Source organism: Anopheles stephensi, chromosome 3 (genome assembly GCF_013141755.1).
Source record: "Anopheles stephensi strain Indian chromosome 3, UCI_ANSTEP_V1.0, whole genome shotgun sequence".
Classification (NCBI taxonomy): domain Eukaryota; kingdom Metazoa; phylum Arthropoda; class Insecta; order Diptera; family Culicidae; genus Anopheles; species Anopheles stephensi.
Genome location: NC_050203.1, coordinates 57,062,635 through 57,081,324, shown reverse-complemented (window position 1 = coordinate 57,081,324; position 18,690 = coordinate 57,062,635). Strand labels below are relative to the sequence as shown.

General features: G+C 42.5%; 1 protein-coding gene and 1 long non-coding RNA gene across 18 annotated transcripts in view; both read left to right on the top strand.

The window, feature by feature from the left end:
• Positions 1-10,066, top strand: part of LOC118509260 (neural-cadherin) — a 234,516-nt gene extending 224,450 nt beyond the window's left edge. For 16 of the 17 annotated variants that reach the window (XM_036049609.1, XM_036049607.1, XM_036049605.1 and 13 more), the window contains one exon: positions 1,325-10,066. In XM_036049609.1, coding sequence (XP_035905502.1) covers positions 1,325-1,440 — 116 coding nt within the window. In that variant the 3' untranslated portion in view covers positions 1,441-10,066. The remainder of the gene's footprint in view (positions 1-1,324) is intronic. The other variant, XR_004905852.1, reaches the window with a different exon arrangement.
• A 3,476-nt stretch (positions 10,067-13,542) lies between these two features.
• LOC118509263 lies at positions 13,543-14,500 on the top strand. The gene is made up of 2 exons (XR_004905854.1): positions 13,543-13,796; positions 14,100-14,500. It is a non-coding gene; the product is annotated as an uncharacterized LOC118509263 (long non-coding RNA).
• Positions 14,501-18,690: the final 4,190 nt, after the last annotated feature.

Here is an 18,690-nt window from a genome sequence, read left to right as displayed (position 1 = left end):
AAATGGTAAATATTTACCCTTTAGAATAAATATGAATAGCCACCGGGCACATAACGTCTCTTGCTTGCTTCATCATATTCGAATATGGAATTTATTGTTGCACATTAGCATCAATTAAGCTGAACAAATAAACTGTTCCAATAACAATAATAACAGCAATAATGACGAACGGCAAAGCCAGAGCGCGCGAGCGCGCCCGTAAATTATGCTAAATCTCTCGCCTGAAGCCTGCTGTTAATGATTCATGATCTCGCCTTTATCTACCTTTCGCACGTTCACATCGCGCACGCAATTGTGCTCGAATAACGAACACACACGCACACACACACTCGCATTTTTATCACGTTTTTCACTGATCCATCAAATAAACAAAAGCCGGAAGCAAATATCATAAAAATGTTTATCCTCGAATCGCTCCCGGCGACGACGACAACGAGACGATGGCATGGTGACGGGAAAAGTCGATGAAAACTGGCACCCGGGCGAGCACCACCACCAAAAGCCACAAATATCGTCAATAATGTTTTCCAAGGCTTTCGCGTACATTAAAACTGCATGACAATATTGAATTATCAATATAAATTCTTTGTTGGTATTATGCTGCTGCCCGAGGTTTGCAGCCCCGATGATACGGAAGGGCACAGCGTTGGGTAATTGATTTTTAAAATCAGTTTTCGTATACCGTCGTGTTTAATAGTAAACAGATGTGGCGATTAAAAAACCAACACTGACCACGTTTGCACGTCCGCCGCTTGGTGCCACACATGGACGAAGGGTTTACGAATCGATCAAACGAAATCGCTCTGTCAAGTTGTGATACGAAGCATTGATTTGTTGTTTCTGATGGAAAAGTTTCCACGAAACCGTAAAGCCTCGGACCACGGTTATCGTTCAATTATTGTACGACAATACTTAGGCTGGTACCTAGCCATGTCCTTCGTCTTATCGAATCGCCATTTTATCTATCATTAGTTAATGTATTTGTACTAGCTTGTGGTTTGTTGGTCAGCTGGCTCAGAACCAATTGGCCGACCAATGTTTGCCCAGCCCGTTTGCTCCACCATCCTGACGGGGGATTGTTTTTCGTTGGCAAAGGAATGAATCAAACCTCTTGGGAGGTATGCGATACGTTTCGCTATCGGGCATCAGCCAAGCTCGCTGTAACATTCCTTGGCACAACTGCTAGCTTCTACTGTGTCCTTCGTTGAATGACAATTCTGTCTGCGAACCGAGCCTGACTGTAAGCAGCTTATGCGTGATATTTCATTGAATTTTCTGCTCTTTCCTTTTTGCCTCCTTTTCTTACCCCAATCAAACCCACTAGGCACGGACGACGAGGTGCAGGAATTCGACTATTTGGATGCCTGGGGACCTCGGTTCGACAAGCTGGCCAACATGTACGGCGATCATCATCCGACTGAGCTTGATGATTTAAATTAAATCCTTGCTCGCCCGATCGATACCACCGTGAGTGCGCGCGTCTCCTTCGACCGTACGTTGGGGCGATACGTGGGAAGTTCCTGGGAGATGAGCAAATCACCGGATGTAAGCACGGTGACAGATGACACTCTAGCAAGAGCACAACGCGAGCGAAAAGAAGAAAATCAACAACAGCGCACCGAAACGTAACAAAACAGATACAAGACAGAGCACCCAGGCACCCAGCATCGCTCTACAAAGGAAAATGCAAATCGAGTCGAACCACGTGCATCGACCGGGGTTCCCACGCACGGTCACGAAGGAGACAGATTGGAGACAACAACCAAACACAAAACGACGACTGAAACACGAGATTGCGTTGCCAACAGCTACCGATTTGCGGGGTTGTGCGTTTTAGTATAATTTACTTCGAACTCAGCCCGTAAGGTGAAAAAAGAAAAACAGTGGGAAGCAACAGAAGCGTGCGGTGGTTCCTACTTTTCCCTTTTCGAGTGAGTCATCACCGGATGATCATCAGCAGCACTCTACAACAAGAACAGCACACTGATCACACATACAGCATTCTTCTCCGCATCCACAACAGTTCGCCCAAAACTGATGAAACCGTAGAACTGCCATTTAATCTACCAGCGCCCCGGCGGGACCCTGAGCAGCCGGGATCTTGACCGGGCGAACTTATTTTATAAGCCACAATCGGGTCCTAGGCCTAAGCAAATCGACCGAGACGAACCGCCGTGCGGATGAGGACAGGTGAGTGAAGATGGCCATCTAGAGGAGCGTAGAATGAAAAAAAAAGGGAAAACGAAAAACGCAAGTCCGTCGGTGTGATTCACAACACGGTCGCTACACATTCGATGGAGACGCCTAGTACCCGGTACAGTATGCGGGCTGCGGAACTTGAAGTGCTTTGAACGCAGGTTGGTGCGGGAGTAGCGGGTCGTTTTATTCGAGCCCTTTTTTTTGCCGCCCCATATTTTATCGGTACAGGATAGTGGAGAGCAAAAATGCAACATTTGGTTCGCGGGAACATTTCGTTTTTGCATTTCGGTTTCCGTTGATTCAATCCGCCTGTTTTAATTGTCCCACGAAACAAAACAAAAAAAAACGAGGGACAAAGGTTTCCTGCCATGTTTGTGTGTCTGTCCTTTTGACGAGGGACATAACGATGAAGCGACTGAGGGAAAAGCGGTTAAGAATAGACGAGTAAGAAAGGAAGAAAGCAGTCGAGCATAAATAACAAACAAAAAAAAACAAGCATACTTTAAACCAAAGTTTAATTATAATCATTGTTGAGATTACAGTTAAGGTTACGGTTAAGCGCGCGCGTTAGAAGATTGGGTCTCCCCCTCTAGGAATGTGGACGAAGTTTGTATGTGTGCGTGTGTTAATACTGTCAATGGGGCGAGTCATACTCACCCGCAGAACGGTATCGAGCGGTTCGATCAGTGGGAAAAGTAAAAAAAAAAAGGTGGGAAGTTGAGATACACATACAGAACGAGAACGAGAGAGAGAGAGAAAAAGAGAGAGCGAGTCAGCACATGAATTATCGCTGCTTGATCTAAAAGGACGAAGATGGCAGACCGAGCGGCAGCCGTGTACTATCACCCGCCCGGTCGCCCGAACGGCATCATTTCCAGCCAAAGTGGCCAAATTCCAACCAAAATGAGCGCTCTCAGCTCAACGCAACTTTCAGCACACTCCACACTGCTTTTTCCAGTTTTGTCCAAATTTTGAAAGACAAAATGAGGGTGGCATAATAATAATGCCTTCTGCGTCCATCGTGGGGCTGGGTGGTGAGCAATATTTCTTTCCTTCGTACGAATGAGAAAGTGCTGAAGCGTGAAAAATTGAAATGATCACACCCAAGGCTCCCACCGAGTTCCTTTGGATAGGAGAAGTTCGCTTCGAACCGCCATGCTGTAAACTGTTGATTGGAGGAACAGTTTTATCATTTTCTTTTTTTGTGCGGAGTAGGTGGGATAGGAAAATGAAAATAGGAAGGCAAAGAATCTTATTTTCTTTTCTTACTCATCGCTACTATGTCCTTTTGGCCATATCGGACAAATTGTCTGTTCCATATCACTAAGGACACATCTCTTGAAGGCTTTCTTCCCACTACCCCGGGCTAGGACGCCATCACCCAGGCGTAAATGACTTTCGTCTTTTTTTTTTTTTTTGCTGGCTCTCGTTTGTGGCGTAAATCTCGCACTCTTAGGGATAGATTTGCACTTCATTTCTAACCTCTTGTCGGTGAAAAAGAAGTAACCAGCGAGTACACAAAGCAGATGACAGATTTGTGATAAATTGTGGAATATTGGTGAAAAAGATTCCGTCTGGAACAGTTTTTCGAACAACATTTGATAAGCTTATGCTCCGCAGTAGTGTGAATGAAAATGATTTTATATTTTGCTGGAAGTTGTGCTCCTATTACGGTTGGGTTGGTTGGAAGATGTTGGGTGTGAGCGGATAGTGTTCCGTAATGCAAGTTCTTCCCTTTACAAGCAACGAGAAATGGACGTGAGTGGTTTCATAAGAGACAAATGAATTTGGTTTTTCTTCACTAATCCTTTTTAGTGCGCAACTGTTGGTTTAGTGTTTTGTTTTGGCAAGCACTGTTTCTACTACCTCCCTTTGTTATTGGGAATTTGCCCACAGTTTTTATTTATCTCTCTGTTGTCTTGTTTGCTCCATAATAACTACCTATGTACCTCCACGTATTACAATACACTTTTTTATTGAACACTTTCTTTTACAAATATACAATTTTAATACACACACACACATGCCAGCAGGGAACGAACATTGGGATGTGAGTACACTCAAATAATTTACAAACTTGTACATATACTGCAATAGGAAAGAAATATGAACGATTTTTACAAACCTGCACCATACTCGCACACACTCATGCACACACACAGCGATACACAGCTGTAGCAAGAATTAAGGAACGAAACAGACAACTAAACATTTACATAAAGCCAATAGAAGGGAAGCTCTCGGTACATGAACCTTTCCATACAGACACCCCGTTTTTCTTTACTAAGCTTTTCACCAAGAGTCTCAAAAACAAGTCGATGGCTCCATTCTAACAATAACATTAACAAACACTAATTGCATTAAACACACACGCATCCATGCGCATCCCGGTTGGGATGGATTTTTTATCGTAAAATCAATAGATGGAACCTCAAAACTTACCACCACTTTCCCGTACGGTTATGCCACTTGTGTTTTCTCTTCCAACTTTTACAATAGAAAATAAAAACTGTTGGTTGTTTTGTTTCTGATAAACAAGCACTGCGCATTCTCTCTCTCTTTGTCCAGTGTTGATTTAACCGTGCGACCACTTCTCGGCTGTTTATCTTCACGCCTAAGCGGCGCGGCTTCCCTATTTTGGTCGAACACGAACCACATGTGCTTGTAGTTGTTTTGTTCCCTTTGGGCGCTGTCAATTTTCGGCAACGGCAAAACATTTCTGCACTTCCGGGAAAAAAAACCTATGTACCGGCGGAATTAGACAAACAACAAATTTGGCCACGGGAAGTCTCGAAAAGTCAAGGAAGCGTAAAGAAGGAAACACACACGCGCGGGTGCTTGGACACATGGGAATGGTTAAAGAGTTGTGTAAAGTTTTTTTTTTATTTCGATGTACATTCTACTTTAGATGTGTTTTAATACTTTGTGTTATAGTTTCTTTTCGTTTTACGAATAGAATAACAATACAATAGCTGTAAGAGATACTTTCTAAATAGGGAAAACAAACGTTACGTTTTGTTTTGTTTTGCATTGCGTTCGCTTTTAGTTCTTTCCTTTTTTACAAACACACATAGACACACAACGAAACGGGAAAGCAAATAGGAACGATGTTACTATTTGTTTTTAGAAAGCATTTGTTCCCTTTACATTGAACTGCAGCACCAATTTTTTGTTGGGAAGGAAATATGATGGGGTTTGTCTTGTGGCTCAACAGAGTAAGCTATTTCGGGAGCCCATTTTAAAATGCGGTGATTGAGATGAACTTTTTGATGGCAAATTTCGTTCGCCCATGATGGCTTCTCGCGTTAGCGTTTGTATGGCACTGCGGGAGGAAACACGGAAAATCATGGTACATGTTTTTTAAACAATTATTGCTAACGAATAGAACACATCGTAGCAAATTGGCGACTAAGCGACTGCGTGTAAACACTCTAGGCCGTAAGTAAATCAAATATACAACCACTAACAAGTATTGAGACAACCACAGCAAAGTCGCGCACATTAGCACATCCATCGTCACATTCAGAACCCATTCCGAAGCGCAAATGCTAGTCGGGCCTAACGACCCCGAAGTTGAGATTTCCGTTCAACCGTACCCATTACCCATCTCGTATTAGAAAAAGGAGGGGGAAAAAGTTGGTTTAGTTTTATACCAAACTTTTTTCTCCGTAATTTTTGCTGCTCCGTACGTATGGGAGCAGCACAATGCAACAAGAGGAAGCATTTTGCAAGTTCATCCATTATGAGTATTATGAACGACTAGTTTTAACTGTGAAAGTGTCGTGTGCAAATTTAACAAGCAAAAAAACCCGTGTCATCGTAAGGAAACATTTATTTAACTGATATAAGATACTTATTACGATTAACGGAAGGTTGGAAGACGAACAAGGCGAAACAAAGCAAAACGAAACTGATATTACACACACACACTGACACATGCGTATCCAAAGACTGTAAAAACTTTGATTTGTTTTATGTAAAGCTAGGTTTTTTCTCCTCTCGGTAAGTTAGTAATAGTTAATTTAATAATTATTTTTACAACTCGGTTTTATCGGGCTCCGGATGCAAAAGTGATGGCAGCAGTGAGAGGCAGAGCAAGCGTAATCGTAATCGGGGAGATTTATTGGAGATCGACTTCGAGTGAAGAAGGGGTTTTTTTTAATTTCGAATGCCATAACACGAAACCCGTAACACTTTTTTTTTACTTTTCGTAAGAGAAACAATTAGAAGCTCTACTACTAAGGGTACTAAAGGCCAGTAGTCATTTGGGTGGGCAGTTAAGGGTAACGTAACACAGCTAACCGTAGCGACGGGTGTGTATGAGTTTGAACGCAAAAAAAAAAATCAATGGCGATAATATATATTTTAAGCTGGTGAGCATCGTTCAGCAGGTATCTGTATTGTAATATCTGGAAGCGATCAACCACAGCAACACTAGTTTATTCCCTCGAAACTTTTATTGAGTTTTCTACGTCAGAACAGCAAAAAAAACCTCAGCAAATCACTCTCCATCGCGTGAGCGTGTGGGAAAAGCTGATCATTTTTAAACAGTGACATGATGTTTGTGCTCCTTGTTTTGTAAGACAACCGCAGAACGAAACATGGAAGCGCTCAAACACACACACAAACGTACATTTGAAAAACGAATTTGTGCGTCCATGCGTACAGTTTCGGGCGGTAGAATTTTTAAAAACCCACTACAACAAAAAGTATTCATTACGCCACACGTATATTATACACACACACGCGAACACATAAAACACACATCGGTAGATATTTAGTAGTAAAAGCAAACACACACACACACACACACTCGTACGGAAGTGGTACACAACAGTATGAAAAAACGGTGAGCAAAACTCCCTAAACTAATTGTAAACGAAAAGCAGAAATCCCAGCACTACTTAGACTAAAAAACAAATCGGCATAATTAGCTAAATCGAAACGGGGGCAAACATCGTAGCAAAATCGTAGCTTATTTGCAAAAAGAAATCCCGAATCCTCCCGACTGGAAACAAAAACAATGCGAAGAAAGCCACTCTCCCGAACATCCACCATTTAAGAACGTCCCCTCTGTTGTGCTGCTGTACGTCGACGCCATCATTGTATTCCATGTTGAATTGTGTGTTTTGTTTTTTGCTTCACACAATTAAACCACTCTCGTTCATTCATATATACACACATAAACACACATATATAATTGCACATTCCCTGCATTAAAGTTTCTTTGCCGTGGTAACATTTTTCACTTCTCAAGACACCTTAAAGAGAAGTATGGAAAACGACAACATATGCTCAGCCAGTTGATGGTAGTATTTATAGTGCGGTCATGTAAATTTAACAAAACAAACGAAACACGACTTAACGAAGGTGAAAAACAAATGTGAACGACTGCGGTTGCGCGCCTCATTCACAAGTGAGCCGCAACATAAGCGCACATGACAAAACGAAACAACAAGCGAAACGATTCTGTATCCTAAAAATGATAAACTAAACAATGTTAGACTTATGCTAGTACACATCCACATCCACAGCGTTTAAAGCCGGCAGCAGAAAGGCTGGGAGCGAACGAAATATCCTAATCTAATCACGTACACAATAGAAAAGAGAAAACACAGACGGAGCAGCGGACTGGTGTTTGGGATGAAAATACATAAAAAATTACAAAAAAGTGTGCAATAGAGAGAGAGAGAGAGAGAAATATCCTTCAAAAACCTAATACATCCAGAAGCGAAGAGAAGGGAAAAATAGAAAACAAAAATATAAAAAAACACACACACACACACAACCAAACAAAACAATCCTTTTTCCTATCCCCATTCTCCGATAAGAAAAAGAAAAACACATTTTTTGCGAGACCGTTAGTTAATTGAGTGAAACAAACAAAACGATATATACACTATTATACATACACATATATATTAGTGACTTTTTAAACAAAAAAAAAAACCAGAAGAAAACCCCGCAAACAAATAGACTAAAAACAGAACAGAAGCAAAAACAAACTCGATAAAACATGTATCCGCTCACCAAACAGTGGGAGTTTGATACGTACGCACAGACGTTACTGTGTGTGTGTGTTGATGTACCGTGTCACGCGAGTTTATAGTAAATGAAAACAAAAACAAAAACTAGCAACTTCTCAGCGCACATCAAGTGTGTGGGGTGCGAGACAATGCAATTGGGAAAATTACCTATCAAGAAAAGAAAACATAGAAACACGTTTCCCCGGGGTTTTCCTCCAGTTTTTCATCACCGCGGGATATCGAGAAACAGTTATGGGGAAAAGGTTTAAAACACTTGTTTTATACTTGTTTGTCCAGGGGGTTGATGAGCATAACCGGGGGGTTGAACGTGATCAATTCGATGGCTCCATCAAACCACCCCTAGCTACTAGGTGAAGCTCAGCAGCACAGAAGATGGAAACACACACAGTAACATAAATGCTAAGAATGTTTAACAAAAGGAAACGAACGAGAGTGGTTCTCCAAACCTCTGGCGGAAAGGCGGAGAACAGTGGCCCGAGGAATGGGGACAACACACAGTGGAAAGGGTGGTGTGCGTGTGTGTGCAGTAAATATTAATTAATAGCGATACCAAAATCCTAGTTGTAAATATAGTGAAATGATATTAAAGAATGAAAGGCAAAACTCTACCACCACTACACTACCGCACGATACACACACGCGCGTGGGTATGGTGGTGAAGGTGAATGAAAACCCTTTTTCTTTCCCCATTGCAAGTAATATCTTCAACATACCACAAAGAATCTCCTGAAAACACCACAGACACACTCACACACACACACAAGTAAAGACAGACATTATAATCATTCCCGGAACACATCCCGGCATCAACATAAAGCATTCATACGTACACACGAAACCCTGACGGAATGGGGGAAACATTCGTTGAAAATTAACGATCTTTATACTACCGAACCGTATCAGCGTAGTAGTGAGTCTTTCCGGGGTCATTTTGTTTGGCATTTGTTTTTGTCAAAGAAAAGAGGAAAAACAGGGATGCATTAAAATCCAGTTTCTATAAATCCTCGCTGAAGGGTCACATCCGTCAGTCACAGTCAGTCGGTTCGTTCTTCCTTCAAATGGAAGAAACAATATTAAAAACACAATAAAAGTTAATGGAAAAAAAGCCAGAGAAAAAAAAACAACCCTTTTTCAACCGAACACTAACTAGAACACCGAAAATAGATAAGTGAAAGCAAACGATAAGAATACAGGCGAGACGTAGCTAACATGAAGCGAACAACAACATCTTAATGTTAAGAACAAAAAAACACGTGCATCATCTTCGTGAGGCAAAAACAACAGTGGAGTGCTCATTTTGTGCAAATTAGTGCTACGAACAAAAAACCCCCCACAAACACAGACACACACATACTTACCATTCACAGTATAAAGGGACTTCTTCGCGTGCGGTGTTTTGTTGGTGAAAACCGAAAATGGCCAAGAGAGACAAGTGAAATGTTAAACGAAAAACTGGCTGAGGGCTGAGGGCCGAAATGGTGAAGGAAACACCTAAAACAGCAAAATGGAGAAAGAAAACAACGTCTGCACACAAACACACTTTTACACGTGAAAAGTCGAATCGAAATCGTTCAATTATTGGAAACATAAGAGAGAAGAAAAAAGAAACCTTCACACAAGCACACATTATACAAGAAAAAAAAAACATGGAAAGACAACACGAAACGCTGGATGCTGTGGTTGGTGGGAGGAGGAAGTGGAGAGTCATTGCGGGAAACGGGAAAACGAAAATAGAGGTAAAAAGTAAGACGAAGAAAAACAGATAAGACAAAAAAACTGAAATAAATTGCTACAATGGGAAGTAACTGTCATAAACTGGACATGCAAAATGGTGTGTTGGTATGGTGTGCAACGGTCCGAAAATGGAGTACAAGCGCAGGATGATGCAGGCAAATGGTAAGTCTTCAAATTCATTTTGTTTTTATTTAGTTATTAACTTTCTTTTACACTCCTTAACAGAACTATACGATCACCAGTTTTTATAGAAATGAGAAAGAAGAGATTGTTATTGAAATTGAACCTCTAGCAAGTAGTGGAAAATATTGAATAAATATTTAATTTTACATTTTTGTACGGCTCATGTAAATGTTCTCCATATCCCATACAACTATACTTTTCCCTAGGGGCATGCCAGTGGCCGAGGCGACAGAGGCGCTGGCCTTCACATGGCAAGAACGGGGCTTAAGGTCCGCAAATAAATATCGGCTGTTTTGAGATGGATGGGGCCACTGTGGATTGTGGTGTGATTTTCACGTTTACAAACGTCTTAAATTCAGTTCGGGAATGATATAATCGAACAGTGTAAACAGATTAGTGACTATTTCGTGCGAGTGAAAGTTCATAGTTCTTGAAAATATCTGATTTTGAGCCGGATATGCGCCATATGCGGGAGGTGTTGCCGATTTTTGTTTCGAGCGAAGAAAACGGCAGCCGAAGCGCATCGAAAGCTTTCGAGTGTTTACGGCGATGCTGCTCTAAACGAAACAAAGTGTCGGGATTGGTTTCGAAGCTTTCAAAGCGGTAATTTCGCCGTGGAGTTTTCGACGATGAAGAATTGACGGCTTTACTGGAGGACAATCACTGCCAAATGCAAGAAGAGCTTGCAGCCGCGCTTGGTGTAACTTGTCAGGCCATATCGTCACGGCTGAACGCGTTAGGGATACAGGGTTTCCGAGTAGAACTAACGATGTGCGAGCCATTTCCGGGCAATGGCTAGGATGAAGTAAACAATTGCCAGGTAGAACTGGCGATCTGTTACCCTTTCTAAACTATGGCCAAGTTGAACTAGACACAGGCTAGGTTGAAGTGGAGGATGGCCAGGTTGAACTGAAATGTCAAATTTGAATCGATTGCTGAAGCGTTAGCAAACGTTTGGGGTAGCGCTTAAAAAATATTTAAAAATGACCAGTAAAAAACATATTTTTTGTAATTATTTTTTTAAAGGATATTAATTGAAAGAGAACGCTTGAATTGCAACGGAGCTTGTGTGTAATCAAAAAATTATTATTTACTGCGCATTGGACATGTTTCAATGCTCAGAAACAAATATTTTTTTATTGTAATGTTGTTTTTGCTTTCCAATGTATTTTTTATCTTTCTGTAAAATATGCAAAACAATAGTTAAAAGAATTCGAGTCATTAGCAATACGGCCAGGCCGTTCTTTATGAATAAAAAAAAAAGAATTCGAGTCATTGACTATAGACATAAACTTCAACTGTCATCTTCTGTCTAAAGGCAAAATTTAAACAACATTACAATCGTTTCAAATTTGACACTTCCATTCAACGTGGCCATCCTCCACTTCAACCTAGCCTGTGTCTAGTTCAACTTGGCTATAGTCCAGAAAGGGTAACAGATCGCCAGTTCTAGCTGGCAATTGTTTACTTCATCCTAGCCATTGCCCAGAAATGGCTCGCACATCGTTAGTTCTTCTCGGAAACCCTGTAATACAGACTATAACTATACAGGAATAGCTCGTATCGTATCCATTTGCCCTCCAATGCATACGATACGAGTTGAAGCCGCGGGACATTGAACGCAGTCTCGTCATGTCTGAATTGCTGGTCCAGCGGCACAACAGAAAGGAGTTCCTGCACAGAATCGTGACGGGAGACGAGAAGTGGATTTTGTTCAGCAATCCTAAGCGCAAAAAATCATGACGATCCCCCGGTCATACCCGAACATCACCAGCTCGGCCGAACATCCATTGCTCGAAAGTTATGCTGAGTATTATTTGGTGGGACCAGCTCGGCCTCATTTACTACGAACTTCTGAATCCGGGAGAAACTACCACTGGTGAACGCTACCGGAAACAATTGATGAGTTTAAGCCGAGCACTGCGGGAACAACCAAAGGAATACTCATCACGCCACGACAAAGTTATTCTGCTGCATGACAATGCTCGGCCACATGTTGCGCTACCTGTGAAAAACTACTTTAGTGCCCTCAAATGGGATGTTTTACAGCACCCGCTGTATTCACCGGATCTGGCACCATCGGACTTCCATCTGTTCCGATCCATGGCACATGGATTGAGAATATCATATCAACTCGTTTTGTTTGCCATTTCATCTAAGGATGCTATTGTCCTTAGAACAGGAAGTTTTTAATTAAAAAAATTTCATTGTGTTATTTTGTGGTAAAAGTTCTAAAGGCATTAGCTATCTGCATGTCAAAACTGGGATCGAATTTCATCAGGATCGTTCTTCCGCAGCAGATACTGATATCCAGCTATAGGGAGAAGAAAATCAAGTCAGGTAAATCCCAGGAAACTTGTGGAACAAAAATCCTTTTTCAATTAATAACATTAAAGTAATTTTTTAAAGTCTTGGAACAATTTAATAGATCAACGTCCGTATTGTTGAACAAATCTACATCATCGGACCAAAACTTCAAACTTTCCATCAACCAACGTAAGGTCTGATTCGACGTATGACATTATGCTTCATCTTGTTACTGGACAGTGTTAAGATCTTCAGAACAGATGGCTTCGTTCAAAATTCCTTTATAGTTTAATTTCATTCTAAAACCTGCGTCACTGCAACCAAAAAGCCATGACGCCACCAAACCGAAAATCATTACACGATTTACGGATGCTTGGTTTGAAGTTTCAATTTCATCTTCCCAGAAATGCTCCTCCAGTTAGTCTGGTGAAAACGATGATCACAGCGAGCACTTCGTCGGAGTTCAGAAATATACATCATTTGTGCCACCTTCGGCAAAGAAAGTAGTTTCTTCGAACGGGCCACTTGTAGTTTCTTCACAGCTTCTGTAATCAAGTGACGTCACAGTCTGGTTCTTGAATTTCCGTGCAAGTCATCTTTGACAAAGGTTTCTGGTGGAACGTACCAGACTGGGAGAAATCTTTGCAAGAACCGATTTTAATACGCACTACGACCTTGGACCTTGAACCTCGCCTTTTTTCGATTTTCGGGGATGCTCATAAGGATCCTCCCATAGATACTTGTTGATTCGAAAAACTGTGGCCATACGATATTCTGCACGTTTGGCGTTCAAACTTAATGAACAATTGCCAATAGTTTGGGATAAAACAATCCAGATGTTCAGAACAAATGTATGCCGGTATACTAGTTGTCAACAGAAATAAGTCATGTAAAATAAGCCCTGACGTAGGTGCACTCAGTATTCAACAATTCCCATAATCCCATTTTCGCCAGTCACCCTCAGGTCACTTTTGATTCCTACTTTTCATATTCTAAGACTATATTTATATAGCACCCTTCAAGCTACTTTCCAACGTCTTGCTAGCATTCTGGCGGTACTCTCTTTAGCCTCCCAGAATACGCCTTCCTTCGTCTCGCAAATATTGACTCACTCACATTTCACATGCCGGAACAGACGTGGAACCGGATCTGGCTGCTTCAGCCCAGCAACGCGAGTCGAAAAGCGCACAACACGATGGCAACTAAATGACAAAATTATTCACCGTAACCGAAAGCCGTGTCACCGTGGCTGCACCGACCACCGATTCCGAAACCTTAAAGCTGCAGTTCTCGGTACGTTCTTCGGCACGTAAGAACCTTTGTGAGGTACGCTTTTCGCCCAGCAAGACGGCTTCGTTTCGCTTCACTTTCTTCCCGAACCGTGACCCACCGTGTGTGTGTGTGTGTGAGGTCGGAACTCTTGTCTGCTGTGTTACATCCCATCCTGCCAGATCCTTTCTACCCCAACATCCTCCCTAACCTACGCGACGGATGCAACTGTGTTCCGTTGCCAGTTTCTCCGCCCCCCTTTTTTTGTGCGAACGTGTGCGAAACGTGTGAGAAATACAAGTTTGTTTTTACGATTATCACTTGGCATCATTTGAGTTATGTTGGCCATTTATTTTCCAGGCCACTTTTCCCCCCACCGGAAGCGACACCCGGGAGCAGATTATTCAAAGAAAAGCACACCCGCACCCGTCGTACAGAGCGGAAACACTCCCTTAGCACACCGGCATCCGGCGGCAGTTCGGCGGGAGGGAGCGAACGCTGCTGTTGCAACTGCTGTGCCAAACGCAAAACGCCAGTTGACAGTAAATGCAATGTGCCAAACATCATCGTGGCAGCAGCAGGAAACAGGATTCCGGGACAGCGCAGAACGCTGGAGCGCTAGGCTATAGCTGAAGCTTCTACGGCAGTGCACTATTGACTAGCTTTTCTTTCATGTCAAGACATTTATGATGATATCGGAAATTCTCTTCACTTCAAAGAAACATGAACTTACCGGATTCGAATAAAAAGGGAAAAAATAATTCTTCACTTCATCCTCATCAAAGCTATTTATTGGAGCCTAAAATCGTAATTAAATTCCATCAGTCACATGTTTTCCCAGTTCTCGAAGCACAGCACGCAAAGCTGATAGAGTCAAATTCGAACAGCGATGGATTAATGCGGAACGTCATCCAACTTAATTAACATATTCCGGAGTCTTCCGAAATCCACATAACATCTCATCATCATAACTTTTCATCCGGAGGCGAGTATTGCAATCTTTAGCTGCTTTCGGTGGTGGCTGCCACATACACAAAAACTCCACCGCATCCCCCGGGCGGAAAACCCAACACTAAAAGGGGTATTCGGGGGCGAAAAAGGGTGACTTCATTCATACAATTTGCATTGTTTTGCACTAAACAGACAGATCTGTTGCACCCCGCAGGAAAAAAAAGCCACCACGCCACACGCCTTTGCACATATCGGAATAAGAATGGCGAATGGCTTCTTCTTCCGGTGATGCCTTCTTTTCTGACCCCGGGTGCAATAAATAATGCTCCAGCTTCATAAACACTGCTTTCCCCCCGAGCACACACACACACACTGACACTCCCTGTGTTCTCTAGCACACAACCCATTTGTACTGATTTCGGGCTGTGCTGTGCAGAGGTGCTGGTACGATAAAATCGCTCCAAACCTCTCTCCTGTGTGCGTGTGTTCCCTCCCCAAAGTAGAAGAATTCGGAAGCGGATACGGATGCACTTTTTGCACAAATGGGACCCAAATGAGCTTAGTGGGAGGGTGAGTGAGTGAGTGGGATACAGATCTTGGGCGTTTTTAGGCCGGGACAGACAGGACGTTCATTGTTTTGTGCGGTGAATGCTGATGGATGACGTGTGCAGAAATTACGTACGATTATGTTGCGCCTTCCGGGTTATTAGTGTTCCCCCGGGGAGGAGCTGCTTGACTGGGGAGCAAATGATATCCAAACTTTTGGGCTGGGCGTAGTGTGTTGTACCGCAGAAACGGGTTAGACGTTGGTTCATATTATGAGCTATGGAGGTCTGAGGGCGATGCGTTAGCTTAGGTGGTACAGTATGTCGGCTAGATAGTGCAGCCAATAAATCACATCCACATGGCTTAATCAATAGATCATGTGCATTACGCATGCAGGTCGGATGATGAATATGGTTTAATGTCTGTAATTCTTTCTACATCTCTCGGCGTACTTCGAGCGCCTTGGATGATGCTGGAGATACAGTTAATGCTTTAAGCTTATTGATTTATAAATTTTTGTTGGATTAATAAGGTTTACGACTAACTTTGGTGAAAGTATCATCGCAGTACTTGTATCGTCCCTTGTGTCACTTGAAGCTATGCTCTTGAAATTGATTCCGTCTTTAAAGTTTTTAGGTAGGTTTAAAGTAAGCGTAGGTCCAGGTCGTCCATCATAAATAAGAACAAAAAGGGGGCGTAGGCGAAAATGTCTCTTCTTCATAAACTTCATGAGAGTCGCTAATAAGTTGAACGGCGTTTTTTAACAATTGGAGCTTTTTGTATGCTTAATTAATCTAAATTATTATTTGTTTTCGCTTTTTTATTCTCGAGTAACAGGTAAAGGTAATATTCTCTGAGGTTAGAGCATATTGATTAAGTCTCCCAATCATAGAACAGGCAACTAAACCCCTACCGGAAGGAATTCAAAAATCTATCAGTAATTACTTTTTCATCATAAACCAGATCTTAGAATAGATGGCTGGGCTGGGAAATTTCTAATAAACCAGATCTTAGAAATTTCAAATTCTTACCATCACTTCATTGATTTCATAACCACAACATAGGCACGGTAAAACTATGCATTGAACTATTAGCAAGCTTTGAGAAGATAATGACCGACAAGAATGGTATACTCCCAGGACCCTTTGCTACAATCAAGGGTTATCTGTCTTCGCTTAAAGCCGGTCTAGACGAAGCGCAACTTTCAGTGCAGCTGTGATTTTGCGAAAAAAAAGGCTGAGTTTTGTATGGTTTATAAAAAAAGGCTGAGTTTTATATGTTAAAAACCGACAGCCTGAAAATCGAGTTTGCACTGCGAGTCGCGCTTCGTCTAGACCGGCTTTAACCTAGCTCTGGAGAAAATCCTTCGAGTCACGAGAGACAAATTTCGGGAACCAGCTTGTAAAAGTCAATCTTAATTGCGGAATAAACTAATGGCATTAATATCCTTGGTTTAAAGCTCTTCTGTGCGGATCGTGTAAGGGGCAAAACATCTAATAACAGCATCGAAGAAAAGCGGAACAGAGTCCAAAATAGTGGAGCAGCCCGGTGGTAGAGGCGACAACGGCGTCTTCGTACGACAGGACCGAGGTTCAAATACCATCCGGACCGTTCTTCCGCTGTGAGGACTGACTGACTATCCAACTGCGTGGTATCATTAAGTCTAGTAAACCCAGAGAAATGGCAGAGAGGGGGTTTTTAGGCTTCTTGTCTTGAGAAAGGGAGTCTAGAATAATGATGGCACCACACCACACCCGGTCTTCGTACGGCAGGACCGAGGTTCAAATTGGGCTCCGCAGACTATACAGAGCAAGACTGGCTATATTAAGCCAAGGAAGCCAGATATTGCAGGCCAAAACCTCTAAAGGCGGTAATGCCCAAGAAGAACTCCATGTCGCCGATGAAGACCTTATTGAACCTGAGTCTTTTACTACAATTTACCTTTTCAACTAGAATTACAGTAGAGAAAAGAGCGACTATTAAGTTCCATTCCATGCATTCTGTCCAAAGTCGATGAATTCCTCTTTCTACACGGCGTTTAAGTGGAAGATGCTCTGAAAGATAGTTAGCCTAACATGAGTGGAAGAATCATAAAAGTTTCACAATAATGGCGAGATCTATAAGCTTAACGATAATCTCACTAGATGAGCTTAACGATGATCATATTAGACCTGCACGGCCATCCACCAGGTAAGAGGAGTTTTCTGATCCAAACTGAGATGAAATATTGGCGTTAGAACGAGTGCAGTAATGAGGACTTCTTCAGCAAGCCAACAGAGTGAAGCAGCTGTGAAGTAGATGAGTCAACAACACAACTGTAAAATAATAAGCTTAGGCTGGTGTGACAGCTCCATCGTATACTTTTTTACGCAAGGTTTTATATGGGATTTGACAGATGAACAAATAAGGAGCGGTCCGGTGGCGTCCGACGCTCCAGACTTCCCGCTTCAGGGACCGAGGTTCAAATCCCATCCAGACTAGACCGCCTCTCCTGTACGCAGGGGTGACCACATTGCTACGGGCAAATCAATTCACAAAAAGCTAGAAATGGCAGGCCAAGACATTTCAAGATTGTAGTGCCAAGGAAGACGAAGAAAATGGTCGTCTGTCAAATCCCAAACAAAATTTGCCACAAGCATGCATAAGTATGTCCATTTAGACCAAATAAGCCAGTATTACACTGATGGATCATTCTCTAAGGAGGGCTTCTGTGTTTTTAGTGAGTCCGCCGAAGCATTTTTCAGATTGCGGGAGCCTTGTAGCGTTTACACCGCAGAACTAGCCGCAATCTTGTATGCACTATTGATTAAAGCAGCGAGACCTTCAAATCAGTACTTCATTTTTACACGGCTCGAGAGTTTCTTCGCATACCACAGCAAATTTTCCTGTCTCGCTGGCAGAGCATGTGGAAGGCGGACGAACTCGGGCGATTCCTTTTCTCGATCTCTTTTGGGGCTCTCTGTTGACCGGGCATTTATACACATGATGACTTATGTCGAATCATTTCGCGTTGAATGCTCATCTGCAGCTCTCTGGCTCTGCACGAAGGTGTGTGGCTGCGGTGACGGATTTCACGATGTGGATCACCTTCTGTGGTCCTGCGTGGAGTTTGAAACCGCTAGGCCCTTCTTGTTGGGGGCAGTCGAGAGCATCGGCAGACGACCGGGTATAGAAATTAGAGAAGTGTTGGCGACTAGGGACCTCGCCTACATGAGGCTCATTTTCCGGTTCGCCAGAGACAACGGTCTTATCCTATTATCCTTCCAATCCATATCCACCATTCCTGTTTCGTTATTCGTTGTGTTGTCTTTGTTGATAGTGTTTTTTTTTTGCAGTGCCACGGGTGATGCGTTGACGAAGCAACAGCATCCGGGGTCAAAGTCGACACTGTCGTAAGAAGGGAGGCAAACTTTTCTCAATAGTGTTCTTTATCTCTGTCTAGCCTTGATGGGGC